We start from the raw sequence: 17,346 nt of genomic DNA on the forward strand, positions 1-17,346 counted from the left end.
CATTTATTGACAAGCCACGGTAATTTGGGCCGAAACTTGAAATTTGAATTTTTTGGCAAATTTTTCCATTAAGCCTAGTAGCCTTAAAATAAGTATAATCACGACTAGCTCACGCCCACTCAGAAAGATTTTAGGTAGTTAGGCTCCGCCCCTTTTGTGGGCGGAGTCAAAATAAAAATAAGCAGAACCTAGGCATGATTATATTTATTTTGAAGCTCTCCACGCGCCGATTACAAAAATAAAAGTAAAAACCTAAAATTTCCAATATTTCCAGGGCTCAAACGGTCAAATCACCTACCACCTGCTCACCCAGGACGTCCCATTCCAAGTGGGTACCCACGGGAAGAAAGCGGTGATAATGAGCACCGGAAAGGTGGATCCAGCAGTTGCCTCCTATAACTTAACAGTCGAGGCACGCGATCACGGCGAAGATTTGGTGAAATCCGCAAAAGTTCCCGTCGAGATATTTGTGTTAGGAGGTGGCGAGGTGGGCGGAGTCAAGAAAGCTGTGGGCGGAGTCAGGCAAAAAATTCAAAAACCTGCTGAAAATGATATGCTCCCCAATGATGAAAATCGCGCAGAAACCAAGAAACAATCCAGCCAAGAAGTGGGCGGAGCCAGTAGATCAGAAGATAAGAAAACCAAAGAACCCGAGGATGAAGCAGAGTCAGACACTGTAACCGAGAAAAAAGTTGACGGAGCTGGTCAAGAAGTGGGCGGAGTTAGACCAGAAGTGGGCGGAGACAACCAAGAAATGGGCGGAGCTAGTAAAGAAAATATCGAAGAAACCGAAGAGATTGAAGAAGAAACCGAGGAACCAAAATCAGAAGCAAGTTCCCAGGACAAAGTGGGCGGAGCCAACAGCAACTTTCAGAATAAATCCACCGACAAAAGTCTTGAAAATCAGCTAAATATCAGTGAATCGGAGACTAGTAAAGAAATGGGCGGAGCCACAATCCAGAAAGTGGGCGGAGTCAAACAAGAGAATGTGAAGACAATTCTCAAGGCGCCCGAGACAGGAGAATCTGAAAATTTGGAAAATCTCGAAGATTCTGAAGACGTGGAAGTGGTGACGGTCATTGAGGAGGTCGAGGTGGAAGAGGACGATGACGTCATCGAGGATCACGTGGAAAATGTTGAAAATGACGTCAGAACTACTACCGCTTCGATGTCTAGAACGGTAGATCACCAACGAACAACGACAGAAGAACCGGAAGCTAATACCGTGGAAGAGGAGCCCCCGGCACCAACAACTACAGTATTCTCATTCCCCCAACCCGAATACACGTATGACGCTTTTGGTATGGAAATCCAGGAGAATGACGTCATCGGGAAAGTCGCGGCGGGACCGAGAACCGAGTTTTACGCGGTTGATAGGGAGGTACGACATTGCAAAGACTAGAAATTTGGAGCATTTTGCTAGTTGAAAATTTTTTGAAAGGCGAGAGAGAAGAGACGCAGACACACTCTCGTCGTCTGCGTCTCTCGCGAGAGAGAGAGCGTAAAGGCGCATAACTCCTTGAGTTTTGGTGCTATAAAAAAGTTGTCAACTGAAAAAATGTGTAAAATTTTAAGTTCTACAATTTTTTAATTAACAACTTTTTTATAGCTATCTTAGATTTCAAGATATACTCCAACTTGTAAAAAGTGCGTTTTTTTTTCTGAAATTTCCTCTGTTTGAATTCTGTTGCAGTTATCAAAAAGTAGTCAACTAACAATTTGTAGAACACTACATTTACCAAAATTTGTAAGTTTAAAGTTTTTTTATAACTTTACTTTTAAGGGAGTTATGCGCCTTTAAAGTTTGGCAGCCTTCGAGAGAGCGCGCGAGAGCACGCGCAACATTAAAGGCGCATAACTCGGCGAGTGTAAGTGCTATAATAAAGTTATTAACTGCTAAAATGTGCAAAACTTTAAGCTCTGCAATTTACCAATTGACAACTTTTTGATAGCTATTTTAGATTTCAAGATATGCTCAAATTTGTAAAAAGTGTTTTTTTTTTGAAATTTTCTTTTTTTATTGAACTGTTAAATTTATCAAAAAGTAGTCAACAAACAAATTCTAGAACATTACATTTCCCACCAGTTGTCAGTTAAAAGTTTTTACGTAGCTTCAATTTTAAGGGAGTTATGCGCCTTTAAAATTGGAGAGGCGCACCGGCTGGGGAGCACGCATTACTTTAAAAACGCATAACTCAGCGAGTGTAAGTGTTATCAAAAAGTTGTAAACTGCAAAAATGTGTAGAATTTTAAGCTTTACAATATATTAGTTGACAATTTTCTGATAACTATAACCAAAAAAGTGTTATGCGCCTTTAAATGCACCCTCAGCCCCAATTTTAAAGGCTCATAACTCCTTGAGTTTTGGTGCTATCAAAAATCTGCCAACTAATAAAATGTGTAAAATTTTAAGTTTTACAATTTTTTAGTTAACAGCTTTTTGTTAACTATAACCAAAAAGGTGTTATGCGCCTTTAAATGGTACCTTGTTTTTTCGATGGTCTCGAGACCCTTGCTGTTGATGACACATAATTCCTTGAGTTTTGGTGCTATCAAAAAATTGTCAACTGACAAAATGTAAAAAAATTTAAGCTCTACAATTTTTCAATTGACAATTTTCTGCTATCTACTCTAGACCCCAAGATAAATCAAGTTTTTCCTCCAGATGATCGGCCTAATCAAAATCAATGAAGCCGGTGAGCTTCTCGCCGGCAAGAAGCTCAACCGCCATAAGGATGGACCATTGAAATTCGGAGTTTCTGCAACAAATGGCTTTGAGACGGTTGGTTTTTTTTTTTTTTTTTTTTTTTTTATTGGTTTTTTTAGCGGGCTGGTAGCCGAGTGGTAAGGGGGAGGGGGGGTGGTAAAGCTCAATGAGCCGCCTTGTTATTGGAGCGACAGGTGAGAGTGCGGAGCAATTAATGCTCTTCAGAAGGGGCCCCCGCTATTGTTTTCTTTTACCGCCATCACCACACACACACACACACTAATTACCAGGGGCACCTTTATTTAATGATTTTACCGTCAGTCTGTAAATTGGAAATTTTCAGTCAAAAATCTTAGAGTTTTCCAACCCCAGAAGCCCCCTTACGCGCAGGTGTTCGGAAATATTCACCTGAATTGATCCCCTCCGTTCATCCGTAAACAGTATCCCCTCTTATTCCCCACCACTAATCCCTCCATAATTACATGTTCTTCTCTCAATTCGTTTCTTCGCGTTTAATGGTTATCCTCCCACGCTATTGTATTCCTTTTTTTAAAGAAGGCTTTTAACATATGAAAATATATATATATATATATATATATATAAATTCAATGAACCGGAAGTGCACTTTTCGTATAATATACATTATTTATGAAAACGTTACTTTGTTCGTTTTTTAGTTGCAAAAATGTACGAAAATGGAGCTAATGGGCTCAAAATTTGACTGTGGTGCTCAATGCACCATGTCCAAAAACTCTGCGTTAGGAGTTTTTTATACTAAGGAAAAGATCTCAAAAGTGCTAATGTTTCTAAAATGGAAATATTGTGGTTTTTGGAATTTCGATGCACCATGTCTGATAATTAAACTTTGACAGCTTATATCTCGGTCCATTTTGTTTCTAGCCAAATTTTTTCAACTAACAAAATATGTAGTAACTATTTTTCTGTAAGATACACTTAAAAGCTCATTGATAGCATTAAAATGACTTAAGATATGAGCTTTTTGGAAGTGAAAATAGTGTGCTAGTTTACAAAACTAGGCTAAACTTTGACGGCTTATATCACGACTGTCTGTAATTTTATCAAAAAACTGTCAACTAACAAAATATGTATTAACTACTTTCCTATAAGCCATAACTAGAAACTCAACGATTGCATTAAAATGAGCTAATATATGAGCTTTGAAAGTGAAAATAGTGGGGTCATCGATGCACCATGTCCAGAAACTATGCTAAACTTTGAGGGCTTATATCTCGGTTGTCTGTAATTTTATCAAGAAACTGTTAACTAACAAAATATGTATAATCTATTTTTCTACATCTTTGTAGTTTTAAACATTTTGATAGCTCCAAAATTATTCGAGAAACGAGCCTTTAAAAAGTAGCACGGTTTTTCAAGTCGATGCACCATGTTTATCTAGTTAGCCCTCAAAAAGACCACAATTTCTCTTAAAAGTTGTCCAAGAATGTTCAGAGCTCAATATATATATATATATATATATATACTTTATATGTATGCATATATACAAATTTCAAAACTTACTCCAGCCCCCCACCGAAAGGTATTAACGTTCAACTACAATTTCTAAAGAGCCAATTCAATAGGAAGAAATTAAATTCCCAAAGTACTAATATCACCTTCCTGCAAATATGAAAGCATTTTGAAGACCCTCTCTCACTATTGCGTGACCCCTCCTCTTAATATGCAAAGTCATGTCCTTGGTAGATCACCCCCCCCCCCCCCCTGGGGGCCCCCAATGTTATTATTACCTTCTTACGTCACATGTTCCGTCTCCCTCCCCCCTCATAATTATTATATGGCTAGCTGTATGACATCCGGTGGGACACCCACCGCAATTTCCCGCAAAAACATAGTATCGCACTTATTTATTATCGCATTAAACCGATTTTGGTGTTATGTATTTTTAAAAAAGTGCGTTTTTTTTTTATTTTAAAATTTTCTCGAACTCTGTTACATTTATCGAAAAGTAGTCAACTAACAATTTGTAGAACATTACATTTTCCATAATTTGTGAGTTAAAAATGTTTCATAGCTGCACTTTCAGGGGAGTTATGCGCCTTTAAAGATGAAGAGGCGCGTCGGCTGGAGAGCACGCGCTACTTTAAAGGCGTATAACTCTTTAGTGGTAAAGGCTATCAAAAAGCTGCCAACTAAGAAAATGTGTGAAATTTTGTGCTCTACAATTTTGTAGTTAACAACTTTTTAGTAGATCGTATATTGGGAAAGTTACAAGAGATATAAGCTTTACACCTTAAAACCTCTGTAACTCAAAAACTAAAGCAGTTATCAAAAAGTTGAAAACTAACAAAATGTGCGAAATTTTATGTTCTGCAATTTTTTAGTTGACAACTTTTTAGTTAGTTTTATGGTTGGGGAGTTACAGGTGTCTTAAGTTAAAGCCATCCAGTGCCCCGTATATCCTAGCTCCTTTAACCCGATCTATCTCAAAAACTAAGAGAGCTAGAAAAATGTTGTCAACTAACAATATTCTTCAAATTTAACGCTCTACAAGTTTTCAGCTATAGATCTGCCAATAAGTTTCCCTGGACTTCCGAATATCCCGAATTTCACCTCACCCACCTCTCCTGTACGCCTACCCTTCCCTGTCCTATTAGTTTCCGCCATATTCCCTAGGCAACAGGTGTGCATATGTTTTTTTCTCCGTTTTTTACTGCCTGCGTCTTCTTAAGAAAATAGGCGGAGCTAAACATCTGCTTCTTCTCGTTTCTCACGACGGCAGGTGCAAAGCCGACCTCCTATTTTTGGAGGTAATTGCTTCGCTCTCTTTTTTGTACCTCTAAATCTCTTAGTGTTTTAGTAAAAAAAATAAAATACAATAAAGTATTCGACTATTTTGAAAAAAAGTTTTTTAAAAATGAAAAATAAATTCGCTTTACAAGTATTTATAAAACACAAGAATAAAAAATACAATTTTAAAAAATTTTGCCGCCAGCAGGGGTCGAACCTGCGACCTTGGGCTTATTAGACCCACGCTCTAACCGACTGAGCTATGGCGGCACGATTCAGCGGCGTTTAGATGGCTGTGATAAGAAATTTTACTGTTCTCTTTTGTCTCTTCTCGTTTCTCACAATTTCTTGTTTTTTCCCAGAAACTACTAATTTCTTCAAAACTTTATATCACATTTTGTAGCTCTCAAAATTGTGCACATTTTGTTAGTTGAACATTTTTTGCTAGCTCTTACCCTAGCAGAGTTATGCGCCTTTAAAAAAAGTACTGTCTCATTGGAGAGACGCAGACACGCAGAAACCATCGTCGTCTGCGTCTCCATCTCTCTCGCCACCTTTCTTTAAAGACGCATAACTCGGCGTTTAGGAGCTATTAAAAAATTTTCAACTAACAAAATGTGTGAAATTTTTTGCTCTACATTGTCTTCATTGATATTTCTTTCCCAGAACTACTAGTTTTTGAGCTATTCCTCTTTTTCCTTCAAATCTTTAACATAACACAGATATATGCCAATACGCCTACACTAATGCCGCTAAATGTCCATCGTTTATGTGTTTTTATTACTGTTTTCAACTGCCATGTGGCAAAATGAGGTGAGTTTTTTGGGGATTTTTTTTGGAAAATTTTTTTTTAAATAAAAAACATTATTTTTTTCTTAGGCCCGTGCTCAAGTCACAGTCCTCCGAGACGCCAATCGAGATGTTATGTCAGCGATGCCACGTTTCGACCGGGAAACTTATCGATTTTCGATCAATGAGAACCAGCAACCAGAAGTTATCGGTTTTGTGAGGGTAAGTAGAAGAGCTAGAAAAAAATTGTCACATAACAAATTGTAGAGCTGAAAATTCTACATATTTTACTAGTTGAAAACTTTTTTCTAGCTCAATTCTCCGGGGAGTTATGGCTCTTTGAAGCTGCGCGCGCAATTGGGCACCTAGAGAGCGTGGGACAGGGGGAGACGCAGACACCATCGCCGTCTGCGTCTCCCCACACCCTACACTCTTTCTCCGCTTCAACTTTAAAGGCGCATAACTCCGCGGAGGTGAACGCTATCAGAAAATTTTCAACTACCGAAATGTGTAGAATTTTGAGCTCTACAACATACAACAAAAATTTCCGTTCTTTTTCCAGGCTTTCCACTCCGCGATCTCCTCATCCGAGTCAGTTCGTCTAACCTATTCTCTAATTGCTCCGGCTCACATTGACGAGCTCCCATTCGAAATCCATGAGCAATCTGGAGAAGTTAGCACTTCCCGACCTCTGGACACGGAGCAAAAGAAGTTTTATCGGTTCCAAGTGAGTTTTAGGTGACTTTCAAAAAATGCGAATTTTTATGGAAATCCGAAAAAAATATACTGTTCACTTGATTTTATGAAAAATTAAAATTAAACTTAAAGATTAAAAAAAAGTAAACAAAAAATTTGCCGCCAGCAGGGGTCGAACCTGCGACCTTGGGCTTATTAGACCCACGCTCTAACCGACTGAGCTATGGCGGCACGGAGCGGCGCTGTTTAGATGGCCGTGATAAGATATATTTGCAAAAGTTGAACTCTCCAGGTTCGAGCCTGCCTAACCCAAACAATATGCTCCACAAGTGACGTCATCGTAGAAGTCGTCGATGTCAACGATAATCCTCCAATTTTCACGAATCGCAAGCTAGAAGCAACTGTGGAAAGCGATGTGCCTCCAGGAACAAGAATTGTGAAGCTTTTCGCAAAAGATGCGGATGCCGGGAATAATAGCAGATTGTCGTTTGCCTTGATGTCGGAGAATGGTGAGTAGGAGTATTTTAAGCTTGTAGAGCGCAAAATTCTACACATTTTCTTAGTTAACAACTTTTCGATACCTCTATTCCCCGCGGAGATATGCCCCTTCAAAGTTGACGGTTACATAGAGAGCGTGGGGGGAGGGGAGACGCAGGGCGGCGCTGGCGTCTGCGTCTCCCCTCCCCCACACTCTCTAGCCATCAGCTTTGAAGGCGCATATCTCCGCGGGGAAAAGCGGCATCGAAAAGTTTTCAACTAATGAAATATTCAGAATTTTAAGCTCTATATTTTCCCATTTCTTCCAGAGCCCTTCTCCATCGACCCAAACTCTGGACAACTCACCACCTCACAAAGCCTCACCCGACCACTTTACACAATTCTGGTGTCAGTCTCCGACGCCGGAGTACCCCAAAGAAGCGACACCGCGGAGGTTACTGTAGTGGTTAAAGGCACAAACCCATCTCCGCCAGCATTTGATCAAAAGGAGTATAAGGCGGTGATTGCCGCACCGATTCGTGCTGGACAAGTGATTGGAGAAGTCCGCGCTACGGATCCGGATCCAGGAATGGAGGGATTAGTCACTTATAAGCTTTTGAGGTGGGTTTTCTGGGCATAACTCGAAATCCTGCAGAGCTACAGAGAAATTGTTGTCAACTGACAAATTGTAGCCCTGAAAATTCTAAACAATTTGATAGTTAAAAGTTTTTTGAAAGCGCTATTCCCCGCGAAGTTATGCGCCTTCAAAGAAACAGTAGGAAATAGCACAGAGAGGGGGAGACGCAGACACCATCGTAGTCTGCGTCTTCCCCTCCTCCACGCTCTCTCGCCTTTGGAACTTTAATGAGGCGTAACGCGGCGGGGAAAAGAGCTATCAAAAAGTTTTTAACTAGTAAAATGTGTGAAATGAAAAGCTCTTTCAGATCTGACAACAATGACCACCAAAAGTTCATGATCAACTCGAAAACCGGAGTTATCAGTGCAATCAGTCCCTTGTCACTTGAAGACGGACCAATCGAGCTAGGAATCGAGGCAACTGACAATGGCAAGAACCTGAAGAGAAAAGTGAAGACCAACATGAAAATCGATATTATCGATTCGAAAACTCTCAAGTTTCTGCCTCTCCCGACTACCGTATACATTTCGACTGAAAAGGCAGTGGGAAGTGTGATTTTACGAGTTTCGGCAGTGTCAACTGACAATGAGAATATCAAATTCCGAGCGCTCCAGGAAAATTCGCAGTTTGTAATGGATGGTGATTTGTTGAGAGTGAGTTTTTTCACTTTTCGACGTGTGAAATTTGAAAATTATCTTGTGAAATCTAATAGCCCTTGAAATTCTGCACATTTCCTCAGTTGAAAACTTTTTTCTAGCTCTTTTCCTCGCCGAGTTACGCCTCATTAAAGTTTCAAAGGCGAGAGAGTGTGGGGGAGAGGGAGACGCAGACGACGATGGTGTCTGCGTCTCCCTCCTCCCTGTGCTCTTTCCCACTGTTTCTTTGAAGGCGCATAACTCCGCGGGGAATAGGGCTGTGAAAAAAATTTCAACTAACGAAATGTGTAGAATTTTTAGCTTTACAAGCTGGGTAGCATCGCCGCCTGTGTCTTCTCTTCTCTCACACTCTCTCATTGTCCAAACTTTAAAGACGCATAACTTTGCAGGAGGTAGCGCTATTAAAAAATTGCTCACTTTTAAATGTAGCGCCTGAAATTTTGCACATTTCCTCTGTTGAAAACTTTTTCGTAACTCTTCTCCTTGCGGAGTTACGCGCCATTGAAGTTTCGAAGGCGAGAGAACAGCATCGCCGCCTGCGTCTCCCCTCCTCTCACGCTCTCTCGGTGTTCAATCTTTGAAAGCGCATAACTCCGCGGGGAATAGAGCTATGAAAAAAATTTCAACTAACGAAATGTGTAGAATTTCAAGGACTGCAAGAATATTTTACTAATTATTCAATTTTTCTAAATTCAGGTCGCCAATCACCTGGTAGAGGGAGAATCGATTTTATCGATTCGTGCAGAAACCGACACGGTCCATGTAGATCATCAGCTAAAAGTTATAGTGATGTCGGATAGGGATAAATACCCGGTATTCCCACAACTGACTTATGATTTTGACGTCTCCACGGACGGGCACTTCCCGCGAATTGTGCACCAGTTTAACGCCAAACTGGGTGCTGGGACACTTCGCTACACATTTTTCCCGCCGAGCCCCGCACCTGCCGGCTTCTACCTCGACGATAAGACTGGAGAGCTGTTCGTGACGTCACAGTACCCGGAAACCAAACGGGAAACGGTTTTTGTGGTGGTACGGGCGGTGAATATGCAGGCAAACAAGTTCTACTCGGATGTTGGGGTGAGTACACAACGACAATCCGTTATTACACCTCTTATTACACAATCGCAAAAAATTTCCAGGTCGCCATTACCCCAGTATCCACGACAAATCCCACTCTTCGATTCCAGCAGCCAAACTATAATTTTGAAGTCTACGAGAGCCTTGGTGAAGGAGAAGCTATTGGTACCATTTCTGTGGTAAGTTTTAGAACATTTTAAATGTGAAATTCGAATTCCCTGCCCTAGAATTACCCCGAGCGAAAATTTCCAGCTCATTTGGAGCCAATGTCGTAAGGTTTGGTGTTTCGGGGTACGGTATTCGGTGTTTGCGTACTTTTGGAGCTACAGTAGCCCTCGAAATCTGAAAATTGGGCTAGAAATCCTAACCAAAACGTGTTTAGGACCAATTTTTTTGCTGAATCCAAATTGAAACTTGGTTTTTGTTCGAAAAGTTGTTTTAGTTAAAAAAATATCCAAATAAAATGTTTCCTGGAAAAACCTTCGATTTTAGAAATTTTAAATGTGAAATTCGAATTCCCCGTTCTAAAATTACCCCGTGCGAAAATTTCCAGCTCATTTGGAGCCAATGTCATAAGGTTTGGTGTTTCGGGGTACGGTAGTCGGTGTTTGCGTACTTTTGGCGCTACCGTACCCTTCGAAATTTTAAAAATGAGCTAGAACTTCTAACCAAAACGTGTTTAGGACCAGTTTCTGCGCTGAATGCAAATTTGAACTTGGTTTTTGTTCGAAAAGTTGTTTTACTTGAAAAAATATCCAAATAAAATGTTTCCTGGAAAAACCTTTGATTTTAGAAATTTTTAAGTATAAAATTCGAATTCCCCGCCCTAAAATTACCCCGAGCGAAAATTTCCAGCTTATTTGGAGCCAATGTCGTAAGGTCTGGTGTTTCGGGGTACGGTAGTCGGTGTTTGCGTACTTTTGGTGCTACCGTACCCCTCGAAATTTTAAAATTGAGCTAGAAATCTTAACAAAAATGTTTTTAGACCCAATTTTTTGCGCTGAGTCCGAATTTCAATTTGGTTTTTGTTCAAAACATTGTTTTAGTGGAAAAAATCTCCAAATAAATTTTTTGTAGGGAAAACCTCTGATTTGACACATTTTTAAGTAGCAAATTCCAATTCTCCGTCCAAAAATTACCTCAAGCCAAAATTACTAGCTGATTTGAAGCCAATGTCGTAAGATATGGTGTTCCGGGGTACGGTAGTCGGTGTTTGCGTACTTTTGGCGCTACCGTACCCCTCGAAATTTCAAAATTGAGCTAGAGACCTCTACTAAAACGGCTTTGAGTTGAATTTTTGCGTAGAATTCAAATTTTTAACTTTTTATTTAGCCAGACTTCTGGTTTTTCAGATTTTCACCAATTTTCAGCCAATCTCCAAAATAATCGGTTTCAATTCCACAAAAAAACTCCCCTGAGCCAAATTTGGCGTAGAATTTGAATTTCAAATTTTTTAGACTGGTTCAACGTCCCCGGCAAAGCTGTCTCTGTCCCCGGATACCTCATTCCTAGGAATTCATCAAAATGGAACCCTATTTTTGGCCCAAAAAGTTGACGCTGAGGAAATTGAAAGTTTGAGTCAAGAATTCACAGTTTTGGCTGAAAGTTCGGGAAAAGAAAACCCTGAGACCGCCCGCGCGCTAATCCACGTAGCGATTCGTGACGTCAACGAGTTCCAGCCAGAGTTTGACGAAGATGACGTGGAATTTTCGCTGGAAAGGGGCGTGGCCACTCCCGGAGCAACTATCGGAAGAGTTCAGGCTCACGATCAGGATGTTAGTGAGAAAAATCGTTTGATCTACCGTGTGGTGGGCGGATCCGGCAGGAAGCTGGTGTTCATTCAGGAGGATGGGACAATTATTGTGGGCGATGAGCAGATTCCGGCGGCGGTGGACGAATTCGATTTGATTATTGAAGCTGTTGATCGGAATGGAAATCATGTAGGTTTTAGGGAAAATAAAAAAAAATTTTGAAATTTTTTATGATTTTTTATTGATTTTTTTTTTCAAATTTTTTGAATTTTTTTTTGGAAATTATAAATTTTTAATTGTTAAAGTAAGACAAAAAAACATATTTGTATAGCATAAACCGGCTAAAAATCGGAAAAAAATTGAAAAAAATCGATTTTTTTTGCAATTTTTTTGTTTGAATTTTTAAAGTTAGTATTACCAATTATAAACATTTTATTTAAAAAATTTTAAGCCGACTTTGACGGATTTAAAAAAAAAATTATTTTTGAAAATTCTAGGCCTAAGCCTAAGCCGAAGCCTAGGCCTAATCCCAAGCCTAAGCCTAAGCCTAAGCTTAAGCATAAGCCCTAGCTTGAGCCTCAGCATAAGGCTAAGCCTAAGCTTGAGCCTAAGCCTAAGCCTAAACTTAAGCCAAAGCCTAAGCCAAACTTTCCGTCTAAACCTAAGCCTAAGTCTAGGCCTAAGCCTAAGCCTAAGCCTAATCTAAAGTTTCCGAAATTCCAGGACTCCACCCACGTCATCGTCTACATCGACGGAGCCCCCACCTCTTCCACCGAGGAGCACGAGCCGTTATTTCCTGCCGAGCCCCTTGTCTGGAACGTTACTGAGGGCACGACGCAGAGTTTCCAACTACAAACTGCAAGTGATGATGTCATCTACCGCATAGTGGGTGGGAACGACGACGGGCTCTTTGAGCTCAGCTCGAGGGGCGAGCTGAAAATTGTCTCAGAGCTCGATAGAACTCGCCAGAAGTCATATACCCTGCAAGTTGAGGCTAAGAAAAGTGGAGTCGCGAAGGTTGCTGAAGTTACCGTTAATATCAATCCGACAATTTCCAACGCCCACGCACCAAAATTCACGAGAGATCATTACTCGGGTACCGTACCCCTGGACGCCCCCATAGGCTTCCCCATAGTCACCATGGAGGCCTTTGATGAGGATGATGACCCAGTACAGTACACCTTTAAAGGCACAGGCTGTGCCGATCAGCTTGGTATTGATAATTCAGGCCGTGTGGCTTATAAGGTCGCTATGAAAGATCGCACAACGGGAAGCTTGGAGTGCACGGTGGTGGTTAGCGATGGGGAGCACTCCGCGGAGACAATGCTGACACTTTTGGTGCAGGAGAATGAGGAAGTGGAGTAAGTTTTTTTTTTTGTAAAATTCTTGTAGAGCTGGAAATTTTACACAATTTGTTAGTTGAACAATTTTTGATAGCTTCAGTTTCCAAGGAGTTATGCGCCTTTAAACCTTTAAGCCTAAAAGTTGAAGCCGAACGCCAGCAAGTTAGTGAGGGAGTCTTTAAGGCGCATAACTCCGCAAAAACTGTAGTTTCCAAAAAATTATCCACTAACAATTTTTGTAGAATTTTAAGCTCTACCAATTGTTAGTTGAGCGGTTTTTGATAGCTCCAGTTTCCAAGGAGTTATGCGCCTTTAAAGTTGGATCCGAGAGCCAGCAAGTTAGTGAGGAAGTCTTTAAAGGCGCATAACTCCGCAAAAACTGTAGTTTTCAAAAAGTTATTAACTAACAATTTTTATAGAATTTTAAGGGCTACATTTTGTTAGTTAAGCAATTTTTGATAGCTCCAGTTTCCAAGGAGTTATGCGCCTTTAAAGGTGAAGGCAAACGCAAGCAAGTTAGTGAGGGAGTCTTTAAAGGCGCATAGCTCCTCTGAAATTTAAGATTTGAAAATTTTGTCAACGGGTTAAATGTATAAAATTTTAAGTTCTACCAATTGTTAGTTGGCACAAATTTTATACCTTCAATTTCAAATGAGTTATGAGCCTTTAAAGTTGCGCCTTCAAGCTGAAAGATTCCCTCAACAAGTGGAGATCTGGAGGAGAGGGGGACCCTTCAAAAGCAAATTTTTAACATTTTTTTTACAGAAATCTTAAAGAGCTCCTTACGGTGATCATAATGCACTAAAAATCACTTTTCTAGCTTTTCTCCAAGCAGAGTTATGCGCCTTTAAAGTTGCATCGGCGAGTCAGCATAGGGAGAGGGGAGACGCAGACCCCTCTCCTCACGCTCTCTGCAATAAGACGCATAAACGGTTTGATCTACGTAGATCTAAATAAAATGCGGGGGAAGAGACGCAGATTTCTCAACTGATTTCGCAAAAAAATCCCCGCATTTTTTGTATATCAAACCGTAATGGGACCATAGATAGCAATGATCTACTAAATTTTATTTTTTCAGAACACCCCAAAAGCCTCCAAACCACGCGCCAACCTTCTCAATGGCCGAGTACACCTTCACCATTCCGCAAAACTCCACGGACCTCGGAACTGTGATGGCAACGGATCCAGACGGAGACCTTATTGATTTTTCGATTGAGCCCACCGAATACCGTAACCTTTTCCACGTGGACTCCAGTGGACGGATCTTTGTGCGAGGACCCCTGGAACAACAACGATACAGCTTCCTGGTAGTGGCAGAAGATCGAGGAAGCCCAATTCTATCGTCATTCGTGAATGTGAAGGTTCTTGTGGAAGCCACCCAGGAGCAGTTGGACCCGGAAGCATCGAGCCCTCAACACTTCCAATTCAGCCAGGCAGTGTACTCCTGGCGAGTGGAGTCCGGGCTTCCGGTCGGATCGATCGTAGGATTTGTTAAGCCAGTTGGGGTGACAGATGGGATCTCGTATAGCTTCATCTCGGGAGACTACCTGGCGATCGACAGTGATGGACGGGTTGCTGTGGTGAAGCCGCTTACGGAGACCGTCAATGATGTGGTGATTGCGATGAAGAACGGCGAGATTTTGGCGGAGACTCGGATTTTCGTCGGAGTGGAGCCGTCTGAAGCTACTACTAGGATCCTAGGGCCAGTGACGACTACGCAAGTACCATCCACAGAGGCTCCCGCCACAAGCACCCAGAGCTCGGAAGAGTCCCCTTCATCAAGAACATCAGAGCTTCCGACACTACCTCCAGCAACACCCCGCATCACCTCAAGACCTTCCCAACTAACTCTAGCCCCCACCGAAGACATCTCCATGGTCTCCACTGAACAAGGCCCTACCCTCGCCCCGATCGATCTTCCGACTCGGGCAGTGACCGGAAGGGTGATCCCTCTGGACTCCGGCAGGTTCACCTTTACCAGCCCGATCTACTCAGCGTTCTCTCTGGAAGGAGACTTCAAGTCTGGCATCGAGCTGGAGATCAAGCCGACGCTCGCCGTCCAGGGATCCTCTGAACCTCCGAGCTTCTCCATCGAAGACACAACACTCCCATTCTTCCTCACCCCTGAAGGCAAGCTCATAATGTTCGAAGCGGATCGAGAGCGGCATGAGAGCTACCTTTTCACCATAGTCGCCAAGGCTCAGGGCCAGATGGCTCGGGCTCGGTTGAACGTTACGATCCTCGACGTCAACGACAACTACCCCCGCTTCCAGGCCCATCCGGACGCTGTTGGCATCTCCAGGACTATGCATCTAGGCAGCCCGATTTATCAGTTAAAGGCTGTGGATCTTGATAAATTCCCTGATAACCAGGTCACCTACTCCTTGAATTCTCCATGGATCTCTATAGATTCCCGGGAAGGATTGCTCCGAGTCAACGGAGATCTTCAGGCAGCCCCCGAATCGTTGGATCTAACCGTGGAAGCTCAGGACTCTGGCAAGCCACCGCTCAAATCGGAGACTCACCTGAGAATCCTGATCTTCAAGCAGAACATCCCAAAGTTCCTGGAAACCCCGCTTGAAGTCACGCAAATCCCAACAAAAATGGCTCCAGGAGCACACATCAAGACCCTGCTGGCAGGACCGACTGTCTCGGAGCAGGATACAATTCTCTATCGGCTCGTGGACACCGTCAATGGGCTATTCGAGATTAAGCATGCAGGGGAGCTGGTTTTGGCGAGAAGACCGCTGGATAATGAGGCTGGAAGAGAGTATCAGTTGAATGTGACAGCGGAGAACAGCAAGGGAACCGATTGGGTTGTGGTGAGTTGTCTCGGGCTTTTTTTCAAGCTTTCAAGGCCTGGAAAACTGTAGAGCTTAAAATCCTGCACGTTTTGTTAGTTGAAAACATTTTGATAGGTTCACTACCCGCTGAGTTACACGCCTCTGAAGTTGAAGCGACAAAAGAGTGTAGGGTGTGGAGAGACGCAGACAGTGATGGTGTCTGCGACTCGCCTCTCCTCACGCTCTCTCGGTGTTCAAACTTTGAAGGTGCATAACTCAGCGGGGAATAGAGCTTTGCGAAAACTTCTAACTGACAAAATGTGTAGAATTTTAATTTTTACAACTTTTTAGCTAGGTTACACGAAACCGGCAAATCGTCTGCGTCTTCCCTCCTCCCACGCTCTCTCGATTTTCAAACTTTAACGACGTATAACTTTGCGTAGGAAAGCGCTATCAAAAAGTTATCAACTTACAAAATGTAGTGCTTAAAATTCTGCACATTTTGTTAGTTGAAAGCAATTTGATATGTGTACTCCCCGCCGAGTTATGCACCTTTAAAGTTGAAGCGACGAAAGAGTGTAGGTGTGGGGAGACGCAGACAGCATCGCCGCCTGCGTCTCCCCTCTTCTCACGCTCTCTCGGTGTTCAAACTTTGAAAGCTCATAACTCAGCGGGAAATAGAGCTGTGAAAAAACTTTGAACTATCAAAATGTGTAGAATTTTAAGCGCTACATGATTTCAACATTAAAAAAATTTGGTTTTACACGTAATTCGAACTTTAATAGCGCGTAACTCCTCGCGGGGTCAAGGTATCAAAAAATTTTCAACTGAAACATTGTAGCCCCTAAAATTTTACACATTTCTTCAGTTTACAACTTTTTGATACCTTGCCTCCCCGCGGAGTTATGCGCCTTTGAAGTTGAGGCGAAAAAAGAGTGTAGGGTGAGGGGAGACGCAGACAGCACGCGCACAACTTTAAAGGCGCATAACTCAGCAGGGAATAGAGCTGTGAAAAAACTTCCAACTTGCAAAATGTAGAGAATTTTAAGCTTTACAAGGTGGGCAGCTGGTAGAGAGTGTGCCTGAGGCGAGACGCAGACACCCCCACCGCCTGCGCCTCCCCTCCTCTACGCTCTCTGAGGCCCCGCCAAAACAGGATGCAACCCAAAACAGGATGCAACCAAAACAGGATGCACCAAAACAGGATGCAGGGGCGGGGCCTATTTCGCAACCACCGCACACTTTTTTCGCAAGCCTCGCACGTTTTTTCTTTTGAAAAATGCAACAATATCATGAAAAAAACGTGCGAGGCTTGCGAAAAAAGTGTGCGGTGGTTGCGAAATAGGCCCCGCCCCTGCATCCTGTTTTGGTGCATCCTGTTTTGGTTGCATCCTGTTTTGGGTTGCATCCTGTTTTGGGTTGCATCCTGTTTTGGTGGGGCCTCCGCTCTCTCGGCGTTCAATCTTTGAAACCTCATAACTCAGCAGGGAATAGAGCTGTGAAAAAACTTCCAACTTGCAAAATGTAGAGAATTTTAAGCTTTACAAGGTGGGTAGCTGGTAGAGAGTGTGCGTAAGGCCAGACGCAGACACCATCGCCGCCTGCGTCTCCCCTCCTCTCATGCTCTCTCGGTGTCGAAACTTTGAAGGCGCATAACTCAG

At 42.3% G+C, this 17,346-nt stretch overlaps 1 protein-coding gene and 7 non-coding genes across 9 annotated transcripts in view; 5 read left to right on the forward strand and 3 right to left on the reverse strand.

Moving 5' to 3' along the window:
• Positions 1-17,346, forward strand: part of cdh-12 (Cadherin domain-containing protein) — a gene marked incomplete at both ends in the record, with an annotated part of 29,104 nt that overhangs the window by 5,641 nt on the left and 6,117 nt on the right. Inside the window, 12 exons of one of the 2 annotated variants that reach the window (NM_001373846.2) lie at positions 275-1,381; positions 2,666-2,782; positions 6,353-6,484; positions 6,825-6,989; positions 7,251-7,467; positions 7,765-8,056; positions 8,380-8,725; positions 9,425-9,808; positions 9,871-9,987; positions 11,266-11,748; positions 12,283-12,920; positions 13,981-15,724. In NM_001373846.2, the coding sequence (NP_001360600.1) occupies positions 275-1,381; positions 2,666-2,782; positions 6,353-6,484; positions 6,825-6,989; positions 7,251-7,467; positions 7,765-8,056; positions 8,380-8,725; positions 9,425-9,808; positions 9,871-9,987; positions 11,266-11,748; positions 12,283-12,920; positions 13,981-15,724 (5,742 nt within the window). Of the gene's footprint in view, positions 1-274; positions 1,382-2,665; positions 2,783-6,229; positions 6,287-6,352; positions 6,485-6,824; positions 6,990-7,250; positions 7,468-7,764; positions 8,057-8,379; positions 8,726-9,424; positions 9,809-9,870; positions 9,988-11,265; positions 11,749-12,282; positions 12,921-13,980; positions 15,725-17,346 lie in introns of those variants that run through there. The other variant, NM_001373847.2, reaches the window with a different exon arrangement.
• Positions 1,876-1,972, reverse strand: Y92C3A.8. The gene has a single exon (NR_052066.1). It is a non-coding gene; the product is annotated as an Unclassified non-coding RNA Y92C3A.8 (non-coding RNA).
• Positions 5,661-5,746, forward strand: Y92C3A.9. Its single transcript, NR_052067.1, has one exon. It is a non-coding gene; the product is annotated as an Unclassified non-coding RNA Y92C3A.9 (non-coding RNA).
• Positions 5,670-5,743, reverse strand: Y92C3A.t2. Its single transcript has one exon. It is a non-coding gene; the product is annotated as a tRNA-Ile (tRNA).
• On the forward strand, positions 7,094-7,218 carry Y92C3A.5. Its single transcript, NR_052068.1, has one exon. It is a non-coding gene; the product is annotated as an Unclassified non-coding RNA Y92C3A.5 (non-coding RNA).
• Y92C3A.t3 lies at positions 7,116-7,189 on the reverse strand. The gene has a single exon. It is a non-coding gene; the product is annotated as a tRNA-Ile (tRNA).
• Y92C3A.4 lies at positions 8,786-9,001 on the forward strand. The gene has a single exon (NR_052069.1). It is a non-coding gene; the product is annotated as an Unclassified non-coding RNA Y92C3A.4 (non-coding RNA).
• On the forward strand, positions 10,407-10,475 carry Y92C3A.7. Its single transcript, NR_052070.1, has one exon. It is a non-coding gene; the product is annotated as an Unclassified non-coding RNA Y92C3A.7 (non-coding RNA).

Source organism: Caenorhabditis elegans, chromosome III, assembly GCF_000002985.6.
Source record: "Caenorhabditis elegans chromosome III".
NCBI lineage: Eukaryota > Metazoa > Nematoda > Chromadorea > Rhabditida > Rhabditidae > Caenorhabditis > Caenorhabditis elegans.